Source organism: Podarcis cretensis (genome assembly GCF_951804945.1).
Source record: "Podarcis cretensis genome assembly, chromosome: 10".
NCBI classification, from domain to species: Eukaryota; Metazoa; Chordata; class Lepidosauria; order Squamata; family Lacertidae; genus Podarcis; species Podarcis cretensis.
In genome coordinates, this window is record NC_137179.1 from 17,080,857 (window position 1) to 17,104,758 (window position 23,902).

At 44.9% G+C, this 23,902-nt stretch overlaps 1 protein-coding gene across 10 annotated transcripts in view; it reads right to left on the reverse strand.

Annotated features, from left to right (window-relative positions):
• The window catches only part of CALD1 (caldesmon 1), a 184,393-nt gene that overhangs the window by 14,609 nt on the left and 145,882 nt on the right, over positions 1–23,902 (reverse strand). For 7 of the 10 annotated variants that reach the window (XR_013842789.1, XM_079992386.1, XM_079992384.1 and 4 more), the window contains 6 exons: positions 15,595–15,741; positions 12,701–13,880; positions 11,891–11,974; positions 7,014–7,174; positions 3,342–3,603; positions 1,076–1,216 (listed from right to left, as the gene is read on the reverse strand). Coding sequence is in view for 9 of the 10 variants with exons in the window: in XM_079992386.1 (XP_079848512.1) it covers positions 1,076–1,216; positions 3,342–3,603; positions 7,014–7,174; positions 11,891–11,974; positions 12,701–13,880; positions 15,595–15,741 (1,975 nt within the window). In the remaining variant the exon portion in view is untranslated. The remainder of the gene's footprint in view (positions 1–1,075; positions 1,217–3,341; positions 3,604–7,013; positions 7,175–11,890; positions 11,975–12,700; positions 13,881–15,594; positions 15,742–23,902) is intronic. The other 3 variants (XM_079992390.1, XM_079992385.1, XM_079992392.1) reach the window with 3 other exon arrangements.

Consider the following 23,902-nt stretch of genomic DNA (forward strand, 5'->3'; position numbering starts at 1 on the left):
GCTCTTTACTGCAGCTCATAAAACAGTGAATGAATCCCCCCCCCCAAAAAAAACCCTCTGACTTTATATACATTATTTACACAATGGGTCCCGTCTGATTGGCTGATTCTGCTTCCCTCCTGGAGCCTGATTGGGCTGCTCCCACAGGCCAATCAGTTGTTGCATTCTAGGATCCTACCTGCCTATTGTTCTAGGATCCAAGCTTAGTACATGACAACCCACATGCTGCTGCTGTTGGTGGTGGTGGGAGAATACTTTGTATCTTTTTGGTCACAAAGCACAGAGCACCAAAACAGACACACAAAAAGTTGGTAACCTTATTCCCAGAGGGTCGAGCTCAAGACAGGACCGTTAGCAGTAAAGACTTTGCACAGTTATAGAGCAAAAGCGTTTATTGAATGTGGCCTGGACACTCCCTCCAAAAACTAAATAAGGGAGGTGGGCTGCAGCCAAACCATACCATTAAACAGAGGCGCTGTCTTGCGTCCAAGATTAGAGGGAGAGGGTGTTTGGAGAGCGCATGGCGTCGCATCGTTGGGAGTGGCTGAGTGGGGAACATCAAAGAGGCTCGGCACCCTGCCAGAAGATCTTGAGGGGGCCGAAGACCCCTCTGCCTTCAGGAGTCGGTGCACCTGTCTTCAAAGCAGATTCAGCGAACATTTAAAGCGTCTTGCTTCCTTCAAAGAATTGCAGGAACTGTAGCTTGTTAAAGGTGCTGGCAATCATATAGGCCTGCGAGGAGCAAACTTCTTTCTGCCCAGGATGTGGCAGAAGGAAGCTATGTGCTTTAAATATGTTGAAAGTGCTTTAAGTATGATCTGACCGTCATGTTGGAGTGAGCCAATAGGCAAGGCCTGTACTGTTGCTTTGAATTTTTGTACAGCCATCAGAATTTTTAGATGCTATCAGCAGAACCAAGGAAGAGGAAAAGGCATTATTTCCACACCTACTTCGCAAGTGAAATAGGGGATACATTTCATCAAACCTGGATTAAAATGGTACGGACACTAGGAGCCAGCTGAAATTCCTTCTTGACCTGCAATTAACCCTCCACATGGACCCAAGAAAGCCTTACCTTGAGAGAGGAAGCTTTTGGGGTGAAACATTTGAACGGCTTCTTGTCTTCGCTCTGGGCTTCCTCAGGCATCTTCTGGCGTTTCTCGGCAGCTTCTGCCCTTCTCCTCTCAATTTCTTCCTTCAGCCGCCTCTTCTCTTCCTACCAAACTCACAATATGTAGTGAATGAGTAGCTTGTAGCTCATTTTCATGTTTACGTCTCTCTCTCTCTCTCTCTCTCTCACACACACACACAAATTCAGGACAGCAGTTAACACAGCTGCTTCAGCAAAGCCACCGCTAGAGTGTGGCGCAATACCATGGAGTAATAGCATACATCTATGTATCAATGGAAAGATAATTTAATGAAGAATGTAAAGCAACAAAGTTTGTTCAGTTATCAGTATTCTATCAAAAGTTATATCCAAATAACCAGAAAAAAGGAAGCACAACTTGCTTAGGTTGATATGCAGCAGCTTTCCTTCATTTGAATGTATCCAATGAGCATGAGTGTTTAGAAAGCCAATCAGGTGTCATCTTGTTTTGGCAAGGATCCATCCAATCAGGTCACAGTAGGATTCAGCTATTGATGTTATGTACCAGAGCTGAGAGGAGGACATTTGCCAGTGTGTTATGCGATTGCTATCAAGTTGGTTGGGGTGTTTTGTTTTGTTTTGTTTTGTTTTGTTTTGTTTTGTTTTGTTTTGTTTTGTTTTGTTTTGTTGTTTTGTTTTGTTGTTTTTTTCATTTAGTGAGCTTGTATAACGTAATAAAATTAAAGAAACGGCGCAGAGTTGGCTGGTCTCCCAAAAAGTGATGTAAACTAGTACTGTTAAGTGAACAAGGCTACAGTTAAGAAGAAATTAGAAGAAAAATTGGTGGAAACTTAACCAAAGGTGGCATTTCTATACTAGTGTATACAGGCATCCATGAAGACAGGAGTCAGGCTACAGTGGAAACTGCACTTCCTTTAATATTGTTGCAATCACACATACACAATAAAAATTAAGAGCTAAGGACAAACCCCAACAGATCACACCAGAGGATTATCTAAGTCTGGCAAGCATCTCTCAAGGACTGAGGCTGTGGGCAGGGGGGGGGGCGTGCCCAGCCTGAAGTGGCTGTTCAGAGCACTGATTGGTTAGGAGAATGTGACATCACAAAGCACTTTCTCTGTTCTTGCAGGGGGTTCATCTAGATGACCTTTGGGGCGCCTTCCAACTCTACAATTCTATGATTCTCCACAGAGCAGTTTTTTCCAATTTAAAAGCAAACAATTGGGATCTATCCGTTCCTACCCCTGTGGTAAATTTCTGTATCTTCCCCACACCCAGCTAGAACTGTAGCAGGGGAACAGAATTCCTGACCATCCTATGGCACAACAGTAAAAAGGGCATGATAATCCGTAGACAGAAGCTACTTTTGCAAGTAGAATTTAGGAAGAGAAGAACTCATTTCATTGTTTTATTATTTTTGTAAGCTGCTTTGAGGAAGTTGTTGCTGTTGCTTACAACCGAGCGGTGTGCAAATTTGGTGAAACAAGTAATGAAACAAACCAACAATATTGCAAGCTTTGAAAGAGCACCTCGTATAATACAATTATCTCTTGAGAGGAGTATTTCCCTTAAAGAGTATTTCAATATTAGTCACTGGTTGCCTCATTTTTTGGAATGTGCTGCTGTCTTTCATTAAAGCCATAGGGTTTTAGGAGCTAGACGCTCAGTTTTAAAAGGCAATTACCCTCCGTTTAAAGAGCTTATTCCAAACCAGATTTTTCCATTAAAGTAAGTCTGAGTCACAACACCACCAGAAGAATCTTTGCCAAAGGAACAGAGCAACCTAATTCAGAGATGTACAACCAGAAGCTAGGCACAATTCTTAGGTCCAATTGAGATATTTACCCAAACCAGTGATCCTGTTCTTATGGTAGAAAGCTGGGCAATTGGTCCCTCACCATGCTCAGGATATAGTGTACAATGCCACTGCTCTACAAAGACACCCATGCACACAGAGGGTCAAAGTGCCTACCCTTTTCCTGTCAATCAGTGTAGACAAAACTTGTGTAGATGCACCAGTGGAATCTATCCGTATGAGGCAGTTTCCTCCATCAACCACAACAATGTCTTGTTCTGAAAACATCAGGCTTCTTCAACCTCGGCCCTCCAGATGTTTTGAGACTACAATTCCCAGCATCCCTGACCACTGGTCCTGCTAGCTAGGGATCATGGGAGTTGTAGGCCAAAAAACAAGGTTGAGGAAGCCTGGAATACATCAAGCAGCTATTACCTCCTCCCGAGTTTTTCTTTCTGCCTCCTCCTTCTTCTTCCTCTGCTCCTCCTCTTCCAGAATCTTCCGGCGCTCTTCGCGCTTCTTCTTCAGCTCCTCCAGCTCCACGGCTGCCTCCTGTTGTTTCTGTTTCATCTTCTCAAACTCTTCGCTCTCGTTTTCACCTCGGCGACGGCGCAGCTCCTCCACCCGCTTGCCAGCCTCCACGTGGGACACCGGCTTGGCTTCTTCAGAATCTGGGGTGGTTTTGAGGCCAGGGCGGCTGGGAGAGAAAGAAGCAAGCGACAGTGAGGAAGAGTATTCTGTAGCCTGTCAGGATTGGCATTGTAAAGATCAATCTAGATATAATGCAAAATGGAATGGATGGCAGAGACCGCTGTACCCTGAACTGGACCACTTCAGAGTGCAGAATGGGGTGTCGTAGCTTTCAATTCTCTTCTACATTTTTTTTAAAACTCCCTCAATATAATAAACCAGCACATGAGGGAGAGTGGTTCTTGCCTAGCTCTCTCCCCAGTATGAAAATATATTATGCACTTTTTACATGGGAGAGCACTGTAAATAAAACTCTGCCACTTGCAGTCTGAAGTCTAGACACTGAGGGCCAGCTCTGAGGGCCTTCTGGTGGTTCCCTCACTGCGAGAAGTAAAGCTACTGAGAACCAGGAGAAGGGTCTTCTCGGTGGTGGCGCCCGCCCTGTGGAATGCCCTCCCATCAGATGTCAAGGAAATAAACGACTATCTGACTTTTAGAAGACCTCTGAAGGGATGTCTTCACTGTTTAGGGAAGTTTTTAATGTTTGATGTTTTATTGCTTTTTATTATTATTATAAACATTCTGTTGGGAACCACCCAGAGTGGCTGGGGAAACCCAGCCATATGTGTGGGGAATAAATATATTACTATTATTATTATTTATTATATATATATGTATGGAAGTGAGAGCTGGACCATAAAGAAGGCTGATCACCAAAGAATTGATGCTTTTGAATTATGGTGCTGGAGGAGACTCTTGAGAGTCCCATGGACGCAAGAAGATCAAACATATCCATTCTTAAGGAAATCAGCCCTGAGTGTTCACTGGAAGGACAGATCCTGAAGCTGAGGCTCCAATACTTTGGCCATCTCATGAGAAGAGAAGACTCCCTGGAAAAGACCCTGATGTTGGGAAAGATGGGGGGCACAAGGAGAAGGGGACGACAGAGGATGAGATGGTTGGACAGTGTTCTCGAAGCTACAAACATGAGTCTGACCAAACTGCAGGAGGCAGTGGAAGACTGGAGTGCCTGGCATGCTCTGGTCCATGGGGTCACGAAGAGTCAGACACAACTAAACGACTAAACAACAACTATTATTATTATTATTATTATTAATAATAATAATAATAATAATAATTGGTAGAATCCAGAATTCTACCAGCTTGTTCTGTTTTAATGGGAAGACTGGTCCTCACTTAAGCTTCAGGGAATCATAGCATGATATTTTCCCTGGTGCTCTCTGAAGCATGTGGCTACGGGCGAAAATTCCTTTTCACTGGTGGCAGCCTTGACTTTGGAATGGTCTTTGCAGGCAGCCGCATCCAGCACCTATTTTGATGGTACTTCAGCACCAGGCAAAAATTCTCTTTATCAGACCTTTTATCCTTACCTGTTTTACCTCTGCTGCTGTGCTTATGCTGCCCTCCTTAGATTTGCTGCTTTTAGTATAGTCTATGTATGTTTTTAATTGTTCTCATTACGTTTCTGAATTATTTATTTTTTGCAAGCTGCCTTGGGTATTTGTTTGTCGGGGATGGGGAGAAAATATATAACAGTTTCATTGCACTTGTGTGTTTGCTGTACTTTATATTTTTAATGCATATATGCATTAACACACACACAGTTTTATTACGTATTGTTTTATTATTACTTGTTTGTTTTTTTAAAAAAAATAGTGTACATTGCAAGTGTCAAAAGCATGGGAAACAATCAATATTCTTTGAGCCTCTCAGGACTTCCCTTCACACTTTATCTTTATATGGCTCAAACACACATAGTTTAGGTTTGCAGACGTATGCAGCTTCAGGGGTCATCTTTACAACCCTAAATAGCTTCAGCTTTACAGAAATGGAGGCTTGTGAGTGGCGTTTACAATATCATCTCATCTACTGAAAGGGCCACAGGGGAAATGAGCGGGAGATTAAAACAAAACAGCTGGCTAATCCAACCTCTACAGTAAGTGGAGCAGTGTTGATTTCCCAGGGCCACATTGAGATGGGGCTGCAAGAGGCATCTGAGAACGTGCGGCGAATCTGGGCAGATCATAAGAATAAGAGAAACGAGGTTCTGCCGCTGGCTCCTGAGCTGTGTTTCTCACGTGGTCAAAGTGAGCTCTCTCACCCTGTTGTCTGAAGTGTCCCAGTCCCGAGGCAAGTTTCTGTAGAGAACTTTCATGCTAGCCGGGGGACAGAGAATGACGCAGGCAAAATCCCACTCAAGGCAAAACCCTGCCGACATTCAGATCATGTGAATGTCAACCTACACCAAATCTTGGGAATTTGTTGCAACGTTTAATTGTTTATAACCTGATTTATTTATTTATTTATTTACTTTTAATTTTACTTGATTTATATACCACCCTTCATCAGACGATCTCGGGGCAGTCCACAAGGTAAAAACACGAGAGAAGAGCACAAATAAATAGTTGGAACAGAAACACACTTGAAAGGCTGTAGAATATTAATCGCCCAAAGGCCTGAGCGGAGAGGAACGTTTTCACCTGGCACCTAAAGATATACAGTGAAGGTGTCAAGTAAACCTCCCTGGGGCGAGTACTGCACAAATGGGGAGCCATTGCAGAAAAGGCCCCCTTGCCACCTTCCAGATCTCTTGTGGAGGAGGCACACAAACAAAGGACTCAGATGATGATTACAGAGTCCAGGTCAGTTTATATTGTGAGAGACAGACCTTCCACCCCACCTTTCCTCCAAGATAGCACATATACTCCCCCCCCCATTTTATCCTCACAACAACCCCGTGTTTAGCCCTGTTTAGGGAAGCTTTTAATGTTTGATGCATTACTGTATTTTAGTATTTTGTTGGAAGCCGCCCAGAGTGGCTGGGGAAGCCCAGCCAGATGGGCGGGGTATAAATAAATAATAATAATAATAATAATAATAATAATAATGCCATGAGCTTCACAGCTGGATGGGCCTATCTGGTCCTAATCTAACACTCGAACCGCTTCACCACACTGGCAGACTCCAGCTCTTATAGCCAACTCACCGCTTACCTTTTAATTTCCTAAAGGATAAACACTGCAGGCAGAAGCACCACGCCAACGTCGCTGCCCTGTGCAAATTGCCCAGTGCTTCACAGAGTAAACTGTGCAAGATTAAACTTTTCATGCAGGAGGATAGACTTCTGGCCGTTTCACTGCACTATTGACCCAACTGTTGTACTTGTTGCCAATGGGGCAGAGAAATCATGGGGAACGAGAACGGGAACGCTAGCCAAGAGAGGATTTATATACAAATTGCAGATTAACAGGTTAGCGAGAAACCCTTTCAAGCCTCCCATGTAAAAATGGCTTTTGTCTTTCCTACGGCACAGTTCATCCTGTTGCAGCCAAGACCCATTAAAGGCAACACCAGGCCCAAGTATAAACACTGCCCCCTTACGGGTGTATCTCTTACCTAAATGCATTCTCCGTATGCTTAAGTTTGTGGGCAGGGAGTTCCTGGAAACGCTCCCCGTTCTGTGGCTTCGAGTCCGGAAATCCCTTCTTGCGATCCCAGCCGGGCTTAGCCTCTTCTTTGGGTGCTTTGTCCCTGATCAGCTTGCTGTCTTTTATCTGCTAGGGAGACATTGCGAAAATGAAGCAATCACATCCTAGCACCCCAGAGGAGAGGCATCCCTCTCCCGCTTTCAGCAAGCAGATGATGAGCCATTAATCTTCTGCAGATGTTCTGCAGCAGGAGAACTTGTGGTCTGCCAGATGTTTCTGGGCTCCATAGCCATAGCCAATGGTCAGGGGTGATGAGAGTTACAATCCAACAACATTTCAAGGGCCACAGTTTCCTGATCCATGTTTTGCAGCGGCTCTTACAACAGGTGTGGGGAATCCAGGGCCCTCCAGATGCTGCCGACCTACAAATCTCAGCATCCCAGGTCATTGGCCATGTTGGCTGGGGATGATAGGAGCTGTAGTTCATCAACAGGGATTCATCACAAGTCTACCAAGCTGGAGAAACTGGCAGGAAGATCAACTCCCTCCCCACCCCCACTATTGGCCATGGACAATCCTGTTTCTGCACAAGTCCATTTAGGCAGTGTTGAAAGTTCTCCCCAACCCTGCAAAATCCAGTGCAGGTCAGGACAAAGTAAAGGCTTCACAAAACTGCACCTCGACTCAACTTTTTCCACCAGCACCACCATGTATTTTATACTTCTGGTGGAAGCAATAATAACCAACTCCACAGCCTCAGCTGCTGTTTGCCACATTTTTTTTTCCTCCTAGCATTCTCTGAGGAAGCACTGAATTCACTATACAGTCATACCTTGGGGGTACAGACACTTCAGGTTGTGTTTTTTGGGGTTGCGGACCGCCGAACCCCGGAAGTACCGGAATGGGTTACTTCTGGGTTTTGGCGGTCGCACATGCGCAGAAGCGCTAAATCGTGCTTTGCGTGTGCACAGACACACCGAATTGCAACCCACACATGCACAGACGCACTGCTGCGGGTTGCGAATGTGCATCCCGCACAGATCACATTCGCAACCCGAGCGTCCACTGTAACTGGCTTCATGATGACGCTACAACCCGTCATAAAAATTATGGAAATGCCAGCCCCAACTTTGCTCTGTGCAAAAAGGATGGGGAAATTGGGAAAGCCATTTTATCACACACCCCTTACAACTATAACTGGTCTCTGCTTTTTATTTTATTATTTATTAAATTTGTATACCACCCTTCATCCAGGGCGGTTCACAACAGAAAAAAATACAAAATGAGAACATAGGATACCTAATGAAACAAAACAAAAACAAACCAATAACCCCACATCCCACAAACACATTTAAAAGGGTCATAGGATGGGAGAAGAGGAATGTTTTTGCCTGGCACCTAAAGATATGTAATGAAGGTACCAGGTGAGCCTCTGTGGGGAGAGCATTCCAAAATGGGGGAGCCACCATAGAAAAGGCCTGCCTTTGTGTTGCCATCCTCCAGACCTCTTGTGGAAGAGGCACACAAAGAAAGGCCTCAAGGGATGACGATGGTTCTTGCTCTGTGGGTTAGCCACCTGTGCTCAATGCCACAACTTGAACGTCCTGCTCCTGTCAAGGTGAGCCACTAACTCCTGTTCCCTGTGCCATGCACAGGTTATGGGTTTTAATGGCTTCAGGCGCATGTAGGTGCAGACATAACTCCACCACACCTATAGGACCATAGAAAGCTGTTTTACATCAAGTCAAGAGAATTGGTCTTTCTAGCTCACTTCCAGTGCCTTCCTTGGATTTCAGACAGGCCTTTCTCCTTCTCTGGCCTACCTGGAGTTGCCAGAGAATGAACCTGAGACTTTGTTCAAGCAAACCAGGTAGCCTGAGCTGCAGTCCTTCCGATATGCTTTGCGCAAGCATATAAGCGGTTCTACTGCTCAGGTTGAGCTCTAATGCCAAAGGCAAGCCAAGTGGAGTTTTTCCCTTTTGCTGCACAATTCTTGGCCTAGTGATATTCTCAGCCAGATGCAACATCCTTGCAAAGTCCTTCCCACCCCAAACGGCATCATTTGGGATTAGCATCATTTATGTCCACGGCTGACAGCCTGACCCTACAGCACACTGAGTCATCATGCCTGGATGCTCACTGGAACTGTGCAGCGTTAAAAAACAACAACCCCTCTTCTGACACATAAGAGAAATTGTATTCTCAGGAAGAACATCAGTTAAACTAGCAGCCAAAGCAAACCTGAAATGGGAGTGAGCAAAAATGCAAATGTTCTCCCTTGACTCAGCTGAGCAACCTTCACCATGCACAAATGCTAAAGTCTTTGAGAAAGGAATTTTGGAGATTGCCAAATATATTTGTAGGGGGGAGGTATGTCAAGAAGGCTCTACTACACATTTATTCCAATTTCAGGGTAGGAATGAAATCCAGACATACAACAACATAGTGTTTCAACTGTTGCATCACAGCAGTTGCATCATTTGGGGGGGGGGGTTAGAATGTTTCCCCAGCTTTCTCTCAATGTTGATATTCAAGATGCACATAAAAAATACAATAACGTTTTTAAAAAATCAATTAAGAGAAAAGGACCCAGACAAAATATAAATACAAAAGCTGGAAGCACTTCACTAATGCCACTAACCAGCCACCACCAGGCTGCAATATCTTCTAAAGCCCTCCTAAAAATATATAATAAAAATAATAAAATAATTAATAAAATAAACCTTCCAGGAAACAGAGCGAACCGCTTCAGAAATGCTCCCATCCCCATCAGAAACTGAGATTCCATCATGGAGGGCAGAACTCCAACCCAAATCTAGTAACACATGGTAGCTTTTCTAAGTTTGAGGCTGCAATTCTATAACACTTTACAGGAGTAATTAACTCAATGACACTTACTTATGAGTAGGTGTATATAGCATTGCTCTTTCAGTTTCACACTTCCTCTAATATTCCTGCCCCCAAAGACACCTAGACAAGTTTTTGATATCCTGCAAACTCATTTAATTGTGATTACTTAATTTTCAGTTAAAATGTAGATAATTTACCAACAGCTCCTTAATCAGTTGACTGGCAACCAGCTGACTTAGAAGGAATATATAATGTGTGGTATTTCAAGATCAAAATTCTCCAAAGAAAGTTGTGAGCCTTTTATGACCACAATTTAGACTAAGAGCTTATCCTCTTGTAAACATAAATGCATTTTAAAAAGAAAAAAAAAGGGGGGGAGACTCTGTAAATAAAGAAAAGGAAAATAAAATGTGGTTCATGCTGCATGTCTAGCCAAATTGGAAGCAGGAAATACCACAAATATCATGTCATGAGAAAGCTTGCTTCAGTACGACGTTTGCAGGCCAGCTCTGCACACCCAGAATTTTAAGGTAGTCTAGAGAAGCAAACTGAGTCTAATATGTAAACTGAACTGGATACAGAACGATGGTCACCCTTGTGAACTGGAATCTCTTCTCGTTTTCAGAGTTTTGCTTTTCCTTGAGAAATTGGTGAATGGTCAAGCTCATCACTTAATTGCCAACAACACATAGCACTTCATTTAGCATTTAAGGATGGGAACTGACCAAAATATAGCCTTTTCTCAGCTTGCTTTAAAAGTACACAGGTAAATCCTTTGTTTTATGGGTCAGGCAACAGATGATACTTGCCAGTTTGATCCTCATGGAACTGGGACCATGGGTAGTGAAAAGGGATGGAGGAGAAAGTCAATTTACTTTACATTTCAAGTCAAATCTACCCAATTCGCAGGTGAACCGAAACACAACAATCCTTTCTCTGAATTTGCAGTGTGGTTCACCACTCAAGTAATGTGTTCAAAAATGCATATGCTCAGGCAAACTGTATAAAGAGGCATAGATTGGTGGGAAATTGTTTGCAAGTATGTGTATGTTAGGCAAAATTAAATACCAAAAAATTGGTTATTGGGATAAATTCAGAATTATGAGGACTTAAAAATAAATGCAAACTAGACTAAAGACGGGGGGGGGGGAATGAGAAACTGAAATGGAAAGATTCACTTAAACGAAACCTACATTATGGTTCTTGCATAAGTGAGCCAGACTCTGAGTTTGTGAATGATGCTCTAGGACCCAATATTCTTTACTTACCATACAGTGAAACACAATGGCACCAGCTCCTGTGTTTACAGAAGAAATGCAATGCACTGTATTTTGTAAAAAATTGAATTTTTTCAACATGGGGGAGGAAGCTGGAGTCTGCATATTTTATATTATGAAATGGAAAATCATTAGTTAAGTTCAGACTAAGGAGCTAAAGGTTTCTTGGGGTATCCATCATTAACAGAATAAATTACCAATTTCAGGAAGAGAAGTTATGAGGAAATGGAGGGAGAAATTGAGAAACGGAAGGTTAGTCGGTGCCAGTCCAGAACCCCAACACCAGATGCTCCCTTAACCTACTAAAAATACAGGACCAATGACCACATCCTGCACTCCATACAGGGATGTGGGCTGAGGTTGACTGAAGCTGGTTCTTTGGTAAAATGGGAATGCAATATTTTCGTCATACACCTGGATACAAGCTAAGGCTGGGGCAGGCTAAACTAGCCTCGTGCCTGTTTTACCACACACCCAGTTTCACAAAGCTTTGACTCAGCTCACGTCTTGCTATTGGCCGTTATCTTCTTGCGACCTTCCTTTCCTTTTCCCCAGTATGAAACGGTGCTCTGGAGTCAATGTGCTCCTACACTTGGAAGGTGCATTAAATGGCTTTGACTTTTGCTGAGTGACTCTCCTCCGAGCTTATTTTATGAATGTCTGGGGCTCCGTTCCGCTTCCCACACGCCCTTCCCCCTCCAAGCAACAGGTTAGTTACCTCCTCTTTTTTGAAGGCCGGCCGGAGTTTGTCATCTTGAGGCTTTTCCTTTTTAGCTTCCACTTTAACCTCTTTCTCTTCCCCCTTTTGCAATGTTTCCGCAAGACGAAAAGGTCAATTTCCATGGCAAACCCTGCCCCATCTGCCACGGTGTCAACCAAGCTTGTGCTCACATACCCCCTGGTTCCGTGCCACTGCTGCTGCCGCCGTGCAACACAACTCCCTCCGGGTGGTAGCACAGTGACTTCCATATCCCTTTTGCACGCTCGTGCTCTCTTCCCTCCGTTCTGGAGTGCCCCGTGTCTGCGCATAGCCCAGCAGAGCTCGGTCTGTGCTTGGCTCTAATACTCAAGGGTGCTTATCTGGCACTCCCGCCACAAACGTTTGCTGAGTGCTCATCCGCAGACCGCCCATGCTGTGCCTTTGTACCTTGCATATGCGCCCGGCTATTGCCCCTGGCCAACTGGCAGCCGTGGAAAGAGAAGGCAAGGGAGACGGTGAGGGTTTCAGACCATGCACAAAATCCCACTGGAAGATCTGAGAGCCAAGAAGGGAACAAACAGACATGCACCACCATGCACTATGTTAGCGAGAGTTGGAAGCCATAAGTTTAAGAACAAATAATAATAATAATAATAATAATAAAGATTTTTCCTTTTTTTGCAAGAGTTAGTGGTCCAAAGTGCAGAGGGATGACTGTGAGCAAGTCGCAATCCAGCCATTTTTTTTGTTTTGTTTTGGTAAAATGCATTACATTTCCCACGAAACACAAGTGTAGTAAGTTGGCTGAGTGCAAAATGTTTACTGTACCTGTTTTCTCAGGGAAGCTGCCGGGGCTTTTTCCTCTTGCACTTTCTTCTCTTTTACCTGTTTGTCTTCTATTTTCTTCTCTTCTCCCTTCCTCCCTTTTGCCTGATCTACCTTGGTCTCCTCGGCCTTTTGCTTTGCCTTCAACCTTTCCTCTTCTAGCTTAGCCTTGTCTTCCGCTGCCTTCTTCGCCCTCTCCCGTTCCTCAGCCTCCCTCTTTGCCTGTTCCTTTGCCCTTTCCTCGGCAGCTTTCTTCTCTTCGGCCGCCTTAGCCCTTTCCCTCTCCTCAGCTTCACGCCTCTCTTTCTCCTGGGCAGCCCTTCTCTCCTCTGCCTCAATCCTCTTCCTCTCTTCCTCCGCTTTCCGTTCTTCTTCTGCTTTGATCCTTTCCCTTTCCCTTTCCTCTGCTTCTAACTTCTCTTTCTCCTCAGCTGCCCTTTTCTCTGCTTCGAGCCTCTCTCTCTCCTCCTCAGCCCTCCTTTCTGCCTCTGCTTTAGCCCTCTCCATTTCTTCTCTCTCAAGCCTTTCTTTCTCCTCTAATTTTTTCTTTTCTGCCTCTGTTTCATCTTCTTCTTCTGTCTTTTGATCTAAGGCTATGGTAATATTTATTACCTCCCCACTCCCTGTTTCCTCCTCAACTGCTAGGGCATCGGTGCCGTTTTCTACTTTTCCCTCATCTGCGTTTACCTCAAAATGTTTTATTTCTACCACCACAGCTTCTTCTGCATTGTCTACTGTTTCCTTTTCTAATGTTACTTCTACCTGATTATCCTCTATGGTTCTTTGCTTTGGCTTCTCATCTTGAGGTTCTTCCTTGTCTTCCTCATCTTTCTTCTCGTCTTCCTCGTCCTGTCTCAAGTTGTTCCTCTGGTACGATTTGGTGATGGTTTCAGTTTCCTCTACCTCATAGCGTCTCCTATGGGTGTCCACTTTTTCATCTTTCTCTGGGGTCTCGTTTTCTTCCACATTGTTCATCTCCTTTTTGCTTAAGAGTGACAGGCTCTCATCAGTAATTGTCGGGTCAAACTCCTTCTGGCGTTCCATGGCTTCTTGGAGACGCTTCTGACGCCTTTCTTCTCTCCTGGCCAGCCTCTCCAGGAACACGGAATCATCATCCCCATCCCCTTGACTATTTGTAACGGTGGTAACTGTTGTCATAGTACTTTTGGTCTCTTCTTCAATGCTACATAAGACACAAAATTAGCAATACTCTGTGAGCCTTCAGCCACAACAAAGTGCTTTGGTTTTACATCAGCTATTACATTAATATTCTTTATCATTATATTTATAAGCCGCCAACTCCTAGAGGAGCACAATGAAATCAGTAAAATATCATCAAAGTGAAAAATCATAAAATAGAGTGGTATCTTGGTTCTCAAACTTAATCCATTCCGGGAGTTTGTTCGACTCCCGAAACTGTTAAAAAAACAAGGCGTGGCTCCCAATTGGCTTCAGGAGCTTCCTGCACTCAAATGGAAGCTGCGTCAGACGTTCAGCTTCCGAAAAAGGTTCGCAAACCAGGACACTCACTTCCGGGTTTGCAGCGTTCGGGAGCTGATTTGTTTGACAACTAAGCTGTTCGCGAACTTAGGTACTACCGTACAGGACAAGTGATAGACACTGAATCAAATGAATTCTCTAAAAACATCTGGAGAAACAAGAATGTTTTCAGGGGTGACAAATGTTAGAATGCATGGACATTCCGTGAAGCTGAATGTTGAAAGATTCGGGACAGATAAAAGAAAGTACGTCTATATCCCACAGGAGGCCACCAAATCTAGATGGCTTTAAAAGAGGATTAGGCAAATTCATGGAGGAGAGGGACATTCATGACTATAGGCCAGGCATGGCCAAACTTGGCCCTCCAAATGTTTTGGGACTACAACTCCCATCATCCCTAGCTAACAGGACCAGTGGTCAGGGATGATGGGAATTGTAGTCCCAAAACATCTGGAGGGCCAAGTTTGGCCATGTCTGCTATAGGCCATGACTGCTATGCTCTGCCCCCACAACTAGAGGCAGCAATGCTTCTGAATACCAGGTTTTGGAAAGAGCATGATAGAACAATGCTCTTGAGCTCAGGTCCTGCTTGCAGAATTTCCCACAGGCCTCTGGTTGGACACTGGACTAGATGGGCCACTGGCCTGATCCAGCAGCCTCTTCTTATGTTCTTAAATATCAGAACTGTAGGTGCCTGCTTGATTTCAGTTAGGGGAAGTGTTGCCAGATGTGATAAATTTGACAAAGTTTGGTTCCCTCTTAGTGAGTTGTGTAAACAAGTATCTCGCTCCTCCTCCTCTTCCTTTCACCCAGGCTTCCTTTTTGCAATTATGCAAACCATACGTATGTTCGCTTCCTAGTCACGAACCCAATGTTTGCAATTCTTACTGTATGTTTGGTTTGAACGCTTGTGCTGACTGTACTTACCAGGGCTGCTCAATTTGAAGCACTCTTCTCTTCCGTGTTGGCAATGTTAAAACTTTCAATCAAATGTTTGTTTTTAAAAATACACTTTGTGTTCCAGATTACTGGTGCCTCTATTACACTAAACACTTCTTTCAGTTGGGAGAGTAGATGATATAGAACAGGCATCCCCAAACTCAGCCCTCCAGATGTTTTGAGACTATAACTCCCATCATCCCTGACCACTGGTCCTGTTAGCTAGGGATGATGGGAGTTGTAGTCCCAAAACATCTGGAGGGCCAAGTTTGGGGGTGCCTGATATAGAACATTGGGTTAAACAGCAGAAACAGAGCCGGCCCACCTATTAGGCCGGGTGAAGCAGCCGCCTCAGGGGCACAGCAGCAGAAGGCGGCACATTCACCTTTTGCCTCAGGTGGTGAAACAGGACAGGTCACCCCTGAGCAGGAGCTATTACATTACTTGACACTTCTTACTTGTTTTGGGCATTGACTTCAGGCTTGTCTATCACTTGCCCTGTGAAGTCATCATCTTCCTTTTGCCGCAGTCTTTCTTGCCGGGCCCGCCTGCGGCGTTCTCTGGCAGCCTCTTCCTCATCGTCGTCATTTCTTTGGTAGGCTAACCTGCAAAAGACCATTTGAGAGAGGTCAGAGCCTTTATTCAATCCATTCTGGAGTGATTGTGAGCCTGCAAACCACTTTGCTGTTGTTCATTCAGTGGTGCATTGACATTAGACTGTTTCTAAGGTTACAGAGTTTCTACTATTGTACAACACAACCAACGTATGCGCGGAGGAAGCAAAACAGAAAAGAAGAGAAAGAAGGCAGGTCTCTGTACCCAGCAAGCCTACAATCTGAAATTTGGCCAGAGTGGGAAGTCTACAAGAAGAGGGAAGGGAAGGGAAAGGAGCAGGGTGGTGAAGCAAGAGGTGATTGCTAGGAATTGCATGCAATTAACATGGCGCTGTGGTCTAAACCACTGAGCCTTGGGCTTGCTGATCAACAGGTTGGCGGTTTGAATCCCCGCGATGGAGTGAGCTCCCATTGCTCATTCCCAGCTGCTGCCAACCTAGCACTTCGAAAGGACATCAAAGTGCAAGTAGATAAATAGGTACCACTCTAGCGGGAAGGTAAATGGCGTTTCCATGTGCTGCTCTGGGGTTAGTGTTCCGTTGCGCCAGAAGCAGCTTAGTCATGCTGGCCACATGACCTAGAAAAACTGTCTGTGGACAAACGCCAGCTCCCTCGGCCTGTAAAATGAGATGAGCGCCATAACCCTAGAGTCATTCGCGACTGGACTTAACTGTCAGGGGTCCCTTTAACATTCCCAGGTTTTGTTTCTGTTGGAGGTGAGAACCAAAGGGTTAAGTGAAAGGCTTTATGGGAAAAAGTGAAAGGTGTTGGGTCATGAGGTGCTCCAGGAGGGATGTTCAGGCGCTGAGGAGCATCAAGGGCCTTGTAAGTTCCAAAATGAACCCATGTGGCTGTTTTCCAACAGCTTGGTGCAAAAACACCTTTTTCACGGGGGAACATGGAGTCGTCATGTCAGAAGCTGCCCTAAGGGGGAGGAGTGAGAAAGGGAGAAAAAGCTGTATCAGCAGACATTTCACACCCTGGCTTTACGAGTTCCAAAAGAAACTTAAAAGCCAATGTTGCCGTTAACGTGCCAGAGCTGGAGTGGAAGCTATGCTCCCGTGCTGCGTTTCTTGGCTTTGGCACGGCGCAAGCTTTTGTTGTGGTTGGTTTGCCCCTGCCCCTTGTTCCACCACAACTGTTTCTTTTAATCTTGCTGGTGAGACCATGCCATAAAAGAAGAAAAAGTGGGAGGAGGCATGTGTCAGCAGGGCAGCCCTTGCGGTTGGAAGAGTTCAAAGCAGAGACAAAGCAGAAAGCCTTGACCCTAAACGAGAAGGATCTGGTACGAATAAGGGATAAAGCAGAGCCCTATCCTGGCATTCAAAACAATGAGGCACCGACTCTGGGTGAGCATCTGCAGCAGGGAATCTGCTTTACTTAAAAATTTAGAACCCTGGAAGCCATGCATAAAAGTTTCCCACCCAGTGCTGGATTTACGTATAAGCTAAACAAGCTATAGCTTAGGGCCCTACTCTCTTGGGGCCCCCCCAAAAAAATTAAAGGGGAAAAATTGGATGTACATTTCCAAAATATAAGATAAAAAACAAATAAAATAAAACCTACGTACAGCAACAGTGTTTTATGTTGTGTAGGCTCCTATGATGTAAGTAATGGCCCCGCCTGCTAGCCTGCTCCCTAAAAAAACCACTGGTTTGCTCATTTCTATATATAGGGTGCCTACATTCTGCATGGACTGGTTGCATGTTCAACAATTACTTTGATAAAATACATATTTTGTTATGTGCAAATGGCTTGAGATACCTATTAGGTCCATTACCATATAGCATATATTCAACACGAAAAACAGCAACAATTTGCTGTTGAGAAAGGACAGCAGGACACATAAAGGGCCCCATTACCTTCAGTAGCTTAGGGTCTCATCAAACTTAAATCTAGCCCTGGTAGGTGATGTTGCCAGCTAGAGGAAAAGGAACACCATGGGGAAGGAATTGGGTTGGGTTTGCATATTAATACAATCCTATCTCATCTGCCCTTCCCGAAACAACACACAAACCAAAATACACCTGTCCTGCAATAGTCACGCTTCCCAGAATTTCGCAAAACAGTTCTCCAACCCCAAAAGGGAGTTCTAATTCAACTTAGATGTCCTGGCATCGCAGCATTTTGCATTTCATCCACTCCCAATATTACAGAAGGAAAGATGTGAACAAGGCGTACAGCTGCCAGCCATGCGCTTAGTTTTAGGTCTAGTGAAGAAATGCAAGAGATAAATAAAATAAAGGTCAATCAATAAAAGGTAATGCTTAATTTGGTCCTCACAGACACCTCATACTTTGCCTGGCTAACTGTGCCTGCCACATCCAGAACATGCCACATGTGTGTTTCTCTTAATAACCACATAAACTGCAAAAGGCAGACACTTGTTACCAAACACCATGAAGCTGGGACCCACCAAAGCTCCATAATGCATGCTGTGAGGCCCCTGCAACATTCCATGCAAGTGAGATATTCCCCAGCCAGGGCAAACATTCATTTCTGCCTCCTTTCTAAGCAACCCAGGATGTCAAATCAACAATGCCCTTCTCTTCAGAATGCAACTTGCACAATCCACACTGAGATAACGTTCTCTCTACCTGCAGCATGTCTCTTAACAAACCTTTTCCCTGGTTGAACATCTGCTTGCTGCAAGCTATTTTGTCACCGCTGGGAAAACAGCTCCATAATGATAGGCTTCTCTGCTCTCCTGACCATCTGATATGCCTTATTAAATATTCAGCTGAAAGGAGGATGTTGTGAGATAAGAGCACTCTTCTCTCTTTCGCTCTTTGCTCAGGGCATTTCCCATATATGGTGCAACCGGGAACAGGAAGTGCACTGCTTCGTTAAACCCAGTGGCGTAGCGTGGGGGGTGCAGGGGGGCCGGCCGCACCGGGCGCAACATCTGGGGGTTAGGGTTAAGGGGCGCAAATCCACGGGTTAGGGGGCGCAAATCCACGGGTTAGGGGGTGCAAATTACTTGCCTTGCCCCAGGTGCTGACAACCCACGCTACGCCACTGGTTAAACCAGGGGTAGATCACAGGAGGCCTCTGAACGTTGCTGAACTCCCATCAGCCCCAGTTAGCGAGCCCATGGTCAGGGATGATGGGATCACAGGAAGCTGCCTTCTATGGAGTCAAATCCACTGGTCCATCTAGCAGTCAGTGTTTCCCAAACTTGGGTCTCCAGCTGTTTTTGGACTACAACTCCCATCATCCCTAGCTAGCAAGACCAGTGGTCAGGGATGATAGGAATTGTAGTCCATAAGCAGCTGCAGACCCAAGTTTGGGAAACACTTGATCTAGCTCAATATTGTCTACACTGATGGCCAGCAGCTCTCCTGGATTTCAAACAAGGGGTCTTTCCCGGTCCTGCCTGAAGATGCACTTTCCGCATGCATAGCAGAGGCTCTAGCACTGAGAGGCTGAAAATCTCACCCCCAACCTTGCCTTAAGAGAGTCATAGCTGGAATAACTCTAAAGGCCCTCTGCCACTGCACTTTTGTTTTTACATCAGCCTGGCTGCTTGGCTCTCCTTTCTATATAGTCATTTTTAATATGCCATACCAGGGGGAGGGGGCATTTTCAGAGAGGGGTTGTGGCTGGGGAAGGAATAACCCCTCCCTTCTTAGCATACTGGGGGCATAGACACAGACACACACAGACATACATGCCATGCCCCCCGTGTAATTAATTACAGAAAAACAGAGGATGTAACAGCATTCAAGGCATTAAGCATCAACATGCTGTTCGCCTCTGAATCTCCATGTTCAGAAGCAGCTTAGCTCCAAAGGCCAGTTCCTGGGGAGCAGCGGCAGGAGAAGCCTGTGGACTTCATGTCCTGCTTTTGGGTTTTCCCAGAGACATCTGGACAGCCACTGTGAGAAACAGGATGCTGAACAAGGGGACCCTTGGTTTCATCAACCAAATCCCTGCTTGAGCCTTTTGTAGGAACCACAGAGATGATGTGTGTGAAGCCCTTTGAAGGCTTGCTGGCTTGTCAAGCAGATAAATAGGTCCAGATAGGTCAGGCAACTTGTCTTGCATAAGCTGTATGCAAGACGAGCCACGTACGCTGAGGTGGTCCCTTTCTCAATTCAGTCTAAAACCTACCAGCCTATGGTTTGCTTTCCGTCTTGCACACACCCTGATGTCATCACCTCCAGCCAAGGGACTGAGAAGACAGGTATGCCTTCTTTTACCGTAATGCCTCTCTCCTTCCAGAAGTGCCTCCAGATATTCTGTTTCATGACTTCAACATTTTGACCCTAGTTATGTTACACACAGAGAGAGATTTTTTTTTGGGGGGGGGGTGGAGAACTCCCGTCACCAAATCTGAAATGTAGATTTTGAAGGAGAGCTGTAGTTCAGCTCATGTATCGGTTCAGGAAGTGGGAATCAAATAAGTTCACATCTCTGTCTGCTTGTTCCAGTACCTATAAGAAAATGTTTGCACATCATGAAGGACCTTAGACTATTCCAGTGAGGCAGTTGTTGTGTTGTTATAGTCCTACCTTAAATGACAAAGTCATTGCAGTACGTGCATATAGAAAAGGTTCACTGGGAAAGAGGAGCCCTTTCTCTTGCTAAGCTTGCTAATGTGATGTACACACCCGGCCAAGGAAGTGGTTGGAGTTCTTAGCTGCCCTTAATATCTGCATTTACATCCTGCTAAAAATAAAATGGGATACACCACCAGCTATCAATCTCCTCCCTCAAGAGGCATTATGGTTTTGGCCACTTGCGACAAAATTTCTCGACATTTCAGCTATTTCCACTCAGAGCCGTAGGTTTTTGCTCTGACTGCCCATCAAGGCTCTGTGATTTGACACTGCTTGTTCTCTCTTTTGAGCTGTCTGTTCTCATCAGCTGCATTACACTTTGTAGTATTTATTTGTCTTAGGGAAGCTCCAAAATGTCTCAATCCAGACTGCCAAGGTAGGTACAGCATGGAGAAGTTGCAGGTTTTGTTTCGAAGGAACTTCCCGTGCAAGTATTACATACGCCAACCAGATTGCAAAAAAAGAGGGGGGAGAAGGAGAAAACATGCAGCTTGGTGGATTAATTGGATGCAGAGCTGGATTGTTTACAAATCTATTCTTAAAATTTAATTCATCTCTTCCTATCTAAAAATACATCTTGGCAAACATATAGCTCGGAGAAGCTCAAGCCTGGCAAAGCAGCTAGGAAATGGATAATGTCTCCTGGGGAATCACAGCATCACAGACTAAGGGCTGAATTGAAGTCTGTATTGGGTGCTAGAATGGACCATATTCAAGGGCCCCCAATTGCATGAGTTCAGATGCACACCGTGAATTATCGTGTGAAGACATTCTCCCTATGAGACCACAATGGTAGAGCACATGCATTGCATGCAGGAAGTTCCCAATTCAACCTGCAACATCTTGACTTTAAAGCCTGGTAACATAATTGGGAGAAACCCTTGCCCCAAGCCAGTTTGGCCCCTGATGCAAAGCCTAAAATAGCACACCCTTGCCCACCAGGGAAGAAGGGGTGAGTGAAGATCTACATCAGGAACAAGAGGGGGAGAAATTTGACACCAGGATCTGCTGCCCCTGGCAATCCCACCATCTGAGGAGGTTGCCTAATAGGTGGGCCGGCCCTGCCTGGAGAGCTCCTGCTATTCAGAGCGGCTAATAGCGATGAAGGAGAAATTAGTTCGTTCTGTATTTTAAAGCAAAACCAACCTAATTTGCTGGTTTGTGCCTTGTAGATTCTCCATTATTAGAGACCGTAGGCCTTTGCATAACATATAGGCTACTTTGTTGGATAAAGTCCACCAATATCTATAGGAAGCTCCTATTTTTTAAAAAAGGTAGAAAGACTGATCGTTTGCTTCATAGCATGAGACGCAAGCTGATTCTACAAAACACATCTGCAGCAAGTCTACAAATTGCCTCCTCCTTATATCTCAGGAAGAACTGCAGGCAAGGCAGCCTGTAAAGAGAGCAAAAATAAAACCTTCAGCTACTGAAACAATGTTAAATTTGCCTCCAACGAAAAGATAAAAGGGCTTTGCTGGAAGCATCCCAAAGCCAAAGCGAGTAATGTGCTCAATATGCGAAGTCTACAATGGTTTGCTGGGTTGCCGCATCTATGATGGGTTTGAGACTCAGTGCTCTGGGAGGGCAGCCTTTTTTAACCTTTGCCACAGACCACCCAAAAGATACACATGTCCAAAGGTGGGATATCACACTTCTGTTTTTTATGGATGGCAAATCCGCCATTTTCAGCTTCTCTCAATTTCTCATTTTCCCAATCTCCAATTCAGTTCTCCATGTTACTTTGTATTGTGCACAGTCATATAAAACATAGTGGCAGCACCAAAAATCTCTCTGGCCAGGTATTGTAAATCCCATTGCTGTCTGAGTGGGATAATATAGAACTGGAAATCACAGACACTGGCAAAATAAAAAACTAAACATGGAAGTTATGGAGTATGTACCTCGCTTGGAATGGAATAAATTTTGATGCTAGGGTAGCCAGTCACATACTGCCTAAAGAGAAAGTTAATCACTCCCCCCGCCGCCAAAAGGACAGATAGGCAGACACTTGCATAAAATTTGCAAATGTGAATTCATATGAACAGAGGCAAATTTAGAAACAATTTAGAAGAAATTCATCTCCACGCTGTGGGGAAGACTATGACCAGGTGACTGTGTACCTGCTTAGTCTCTCGGGGTGGATGTGCTGCTACAAAGGACTGCCTGCTTTTCCTTCTTAGAGTTATTTATCTTTAAGCTGACTTGGACCAGACAGCCCTTCCAACAGACGACTATGACATGCGGTCAACAGAGTTTGTTCCATAATGTATTAATTCAGGGCCAGCCCACCCAGGAAGTAGGGTGAAGCAGCCGCCCAACTTCTGTCAGAGAAGCAGCACCAAATTCTCATGCCAGATCTCGTAAGACCTTATGGAGCGCGAGAAATGAGATCTGGCAGAAAATCAGTGCCTATGGCAGGGCCATTTCTCCACCACTGGCAGAGGCAGTGCAGTGGGGCCAGAGGAGGTGAGTGGGCCAGCAAAGGAGGAGGCACTGCAGGGAGACAGAGTGGGGCAGCACTTCTCATTTCACCTCGAGAGGAAAAACTAGGATGTAACACCCCTGTGTGCATTGCACCACGGTCCTGCTTGCAGGCTTCTGATTGGCATCTGATTGGCCACTGGTCCAGAACGCTGGACTACATGGGCCTGATTCACCAGGGCTCTTCTTCACAAGTCTATGTTCTAGTAGGTTGTGCTCAACTTAGTTGCACAGCTATATCCATATTCTAATAAGAGAGGTGAGAAATGTCCCCATTGTGATGGCTTTTCTACCAGAGAGCAGGCTTCCCAACCAACAGGGAAGTGCTTTGCATGCGTTTCCTAGATGATACGTATCAATGGAGTGTTTCCTTCCCCACCTTTTTCCAGCTGGTAGACTAACTATTGCTAGCAACCAGAAAGCCATGCGTATGAAAGAAAGAAAGACCCACACCAAACAAGAGCTGACTGTGAAATTTCACATTAATTGAAAGAAACTGGGCTGATTTGGAGGGAGGGGAGACCTGGCTTCCCAAAGATGTGCTGTGCTGAGCTGTGTGGCATGTGGAGAACAGAGCTAACAAGAATCAGATGCCCCACATTCCTACATCGCCAACGTCTCCATATACTTGCTGGATGGATAGATACCATGCACAGCAGAAAGGATCTTTCTTCAAAGTGGGGGATTTGCAGCATACCTTTGCCAAGCACTTTTGTACAATTAAAAAATATGCTGCTGAACTTCCTTTCTAACCAATGGAAACCAAACTATCATTTGCGATGAGGCGAGACACTGAGTCACCACCTCTCAGCCTCAGTACCCCTGCTTCCAAACATATAACTGTTGACCAACCTCACAATACCACTGTAGCCATGAATAATGAAGGTCTCTAACAACAACAAAACAACAACAACAACAATATTTATTACTTATATCCCGCCCATCTGGCTGGGTTTCCCCAGCCACTCTGGGCAGCTTCCAACAGGAGATTAAAAATACATTAAAACATCAGTCATTAAAAAACTTCCCTAAACAGGGCTGCCTTCAGATGTCTTCTAAAAGTCAGGTAGTTGTTTATTCCTTTGATATCTGATGGGAGGGTGTTC